Source organism: Tupaia chinensis, unplaced genomic scaffold (genome assembly GCF_000334495.1).
Source record: "Tupaia chinensis unplaced genomic scaffold, TupChi_1.0 Scaffold139767_1, whole genome shotgun sequence".
Lineage (NCBI taxonomy): Eukaryota > Metazoa > Chordata > Mammalia > Scandentia > Tupaiidae > Tupaia > Tupaia belangeri.
In genome coordinates this window covers 1,244,149-1,247,611 of record NW_006199647.1, presented here as the reverse complement: position 1 = coordinate 1,247,611, position 3,463 = coordinate 1,244,149, and the positions used below count along the sequence as shown (strand labels likewise).

At 56.7% G+C, this 3,463-nt stretch overlaps 1 protein-coding gene across 1 annotated transcript in view; it reads right to left on the bottom strand.

Moving 5' to 3' along the window:
• Positions 1-1,979: 1,979 nt before the first annotated feature.
• RRH (retinal pigment epithelium-derived rhodopsin homolog) overlaps positions 1,980-3,463 on the bottom strand; it is a 15,740-nt gene continuing 14,256 nt past the window's right edge. The window contains exon 7 of the mRNA XM_027765825.1: positions 1,980-2,515. Coding sequence (XP_027621626.1) covers positions 2,401-2,515 — 115 coding nt within the window. The 3' untranslated portion in view covers positions 1,980-2,400. The remainder of the gene's footprint in view (positions 2,516-3,463) is intronic.

Below are 3,463 nucleotides of genomic sequence, written 5' to 3'. Positions count from 1 at the left end.
CGGTGACAGTACAGAATCGTGGACAGCTGTGCTTCAGGAAAAGTAGGTCAGGAGTCGCCCGGGAGCCAGAGATGCTTGACCCAGGAGAGGCGGTTTCAGAACAGCTGAGGTCCCCGGTCGGCAGCACGGAAGGCAGACGCAGGGGAGGACGCAGGCCGGCAGGTAGCAGGCAGGGCCTCTGCGTCACTCGCTTCCTGGGCATTGTGGCCGATGCAGACAAGACATGCCAAACTGAGCAGAGAAAGCTGAAGGTAAAACCTGAGAAGCCAGCGCTCTGAGGGCACGAGGGAGCTGCGTGGCCAGCACCAGGGCTTCCGGGCCTGCCTGACCCCATCGGGGTCCACGGTCTGCCCGCCTCGCCGCAGTCCCTCTCACTGGGCGGGGAGGCCCCTTCCCGGAGCCGGACCAGCCCAAGGCCTTGCACCTCATTTTCTAGATAGCATTACAGACACCGCCCCCACCTTTCAGTGGCACCACCGGGCACGCGCCATGGTGCCGCCTCAGCTTTGGGGACAGGACGAGCAAATTGCTCGTGGCCAGGCGCTCTGGTCTCTGAGACACTGGGCGTTCTGTTCAGCCACGGGGGAGACAAGAAGCTGAAAGTCCCTCTGGGGCCATGTTGCAGAGGGTCTCGAAAAGCCAGCAGAGGGGTCTGCGCTCCCAGGCCCTGGAGGGTTTGAGCTGCAGATGTGGGGGTGGCAACCGTGTTTTGAAGCACTCGTTGTAGGGCCTACTATGGGAGCGCAGGTGAGCGCCTCACGGCGTAGAGAACTGGACATACGGAACTGAGCCCGAGTTTTACCTAACAGGCCATCAGAGGTGCCGGAGTCGGCTTATAAAAGACTAGAGGTAAGAAACTCAGCGTGCAAAGACAGCCAGCCTCACTAGCAGTTAGACACGCAAGACAGGGTGAAGTTGGACTGAGTCGACGTTCGCCCTAGGAGGAGGGCACGGCTGCACACAGCGGGGAGCGCCCCTGTACCCCGCGGCCTCGCGGCCTCTCACACAGCCTGACGGAGTAGCCTCTCGCAGTGGAAGGTGTATTTGTACCAGTGCGTTTCTGGTAGGATAGCCACGAAGCTAGGAGTTGGGAGCCACTTCAACGTCCATATCTAAGCAAGGTGTTCATGGTTGTTAAAAATGACAAGTATGTGCGTCCAGAATGAACAGATGGTGTAACGGTTACGTCGCCGGACTCCCACATAGTCAACCGCAGTTTGAGTCCCAGACCTGGAAGTTTAAAACTCACGCCAGGCACGTGAGTGTGCATGCCCGAAATCCCAAGAGAATGGAGGAAAAGGGACTGAGGCTTGGCCACCCCCTGTGGGAGGTGAGTTCTCACTTTCTGACTGTCCGTCTCTGGTGGGTGCATGCACCCTAACTGCAAAAATCTCTCTAAAAAAAACAAGTATGTGAGTCTGTGAACGCCTTCAACCTTCCTAAATGGTTGTTGAGCACCTACTGTGTGCTAGACAGCACAGTCCATGTGCCCAGGACATAGCACAGGACAGCCCTAAGGAATTCCCCTTCTGACTGGACGTCATTCTAGTAGTAAACGATGGGGGTACATTTGCAGAAAGATGGTCACCAGCGTGGCAGAGTACGCGACAATGTGCGGAGAGTCCGTCACTGTATAACCCTGTGACGATGGCGTGCAGTTCAGGCGCAGCAGTGTCTAACATCCAGTTTATTTCATCTTTTTCTTTCGGGGTGGGGGGGTTTACGCTATCGCTATAGGGCGCATGTGCTCACCAGAAAGCCAGAGAGAGACAGAGACAGAAAGTGAGAAATCACCCCCCAGGGGGGATGGCCACGCCGCAATCCCTTCTCCTCCATTCTCCTCTCGGGATCTTGGGCACGCACGCACACACGCCCAGTGTGAGCTTAAGCCACCGAGTCTGGGACTCAAACCATGGTCAACTACATGAGAGTCCAGCAACATAGCCATTATGCCAACTGCTGGTCCCTATTTTATTATTTTTATTAAATAGCATAAGTTAAAAATTGATTTGCAATTTCAAATTTTCAAAATGCCAAACATGCTTTCCTTTCTGGTGGGGACCACGCAGCAATATTTCTGTGAGCACTCGCTAAGAGGGCCGGATACTGTCACTGTTACCGTGCCCCACACGGCGTCAGCGGCCACTTCTGGTCTAGCAGAGGGCCAGGCAAGCTCAGGGCCTGGCACAGCAATGGCTGCCCAGCGGAGGAAGAGGGCCGGGGCGGGAGATGAGCCGAGAGCCGCCGTGGAGGGAGGAGAGGCACCGGCAGCCAGCGCAGACCGAGAGCCCCGGCGCCACTTCCTCGTGTGGCGTTAGACTAAGCGGGCTCGTACTGAGAGCGAAGACAAAGCACTGCGCGGCAGAGCAGGTGTCCAAGAGCACGCGCTTCTCTGCTCTTTCAGACCCTCGCAGGAGCCAACGGGCGTGGAGAGCTCGCCATTGGTAGGACACTCGTCACGGACATTGCTTGGTGAGTCTGACACTTGAACATGGCACACATCGCCTTCCGAAACCTACGATAAAAGAGAAACTGGCGTTACCCTCTGAGGAGCCGAAGCTGCTAAAGCCTTCCCTGCTGTGGCTAAAGTGCCACTGCTGCAGCAGACACCCCAGACAGCCTCCCACCATTACCAGCTCCGCAGAGGATCCTTCTACCCGCCTGGGTGTGGGTGGGTGAGGGCCAGCTTTGCCTCATTGATTATAAGACTGAGGACATTTAACAACAGTCAGCCACTCCGTGTGTTTTAAAGGGCCCTCCGATGTCGGGTAATGAGTTATTTACTCAGACTGACTGCATTTCATGATCTGTTCCGAGCACACGCCAGTGGAGATTAGGGAGCTTCCAAAGAGAACGAGGAGCAGACTCTGCCTTGGAAATGGGGGCCCAGTCATCCTGGCACAGCACGGGCTCGGGTGTCAGCAAGGCTGGAAGGCCTGTGATCGTGCGGGCCCGATCCCGGCTCCAGCTGAAAACACGTGGGCAGACTCCCAGGTGCCCGGAACTCCCGGGAGCTGGCAGGCTGGGCAAGGGGAGAGCACCCAGGGTGAGTCGTTCTCCCTCTCTCTCCCTCTCTCTCCCCTCCCGCCACCTCTCTCTCCAGTGTGTGCATGCATGAAATAAATAAATAAATAATAAAGTAGCGTGTTCTTCATTCTTGTCAAGTGGATGCTCGATCCTGAGCCTCCTTGCAGAGCTGCAGGGAAGCCACTCCTCCCCAGGAAGGGTGTGAGCTCACAGCGAAAGAGAAGCGGACGGGCATTCCAGGGGCAACTACCCAGCCCTACGAGACCGTCCGGGCAGGTATCTCAGCCCAGCAGACGGGCTCGACATCTTTCTAGCAGCGACAGCAAAAGAAACCACCTAAACTTTACCGAGGAGTCAAGAACAGACCTCTTTGCTGAGAGACTTGGGGTGGGGGTGGTGTCATGGGAGTGCTGTTAGCAGTGGGCTCTTCTCCTGC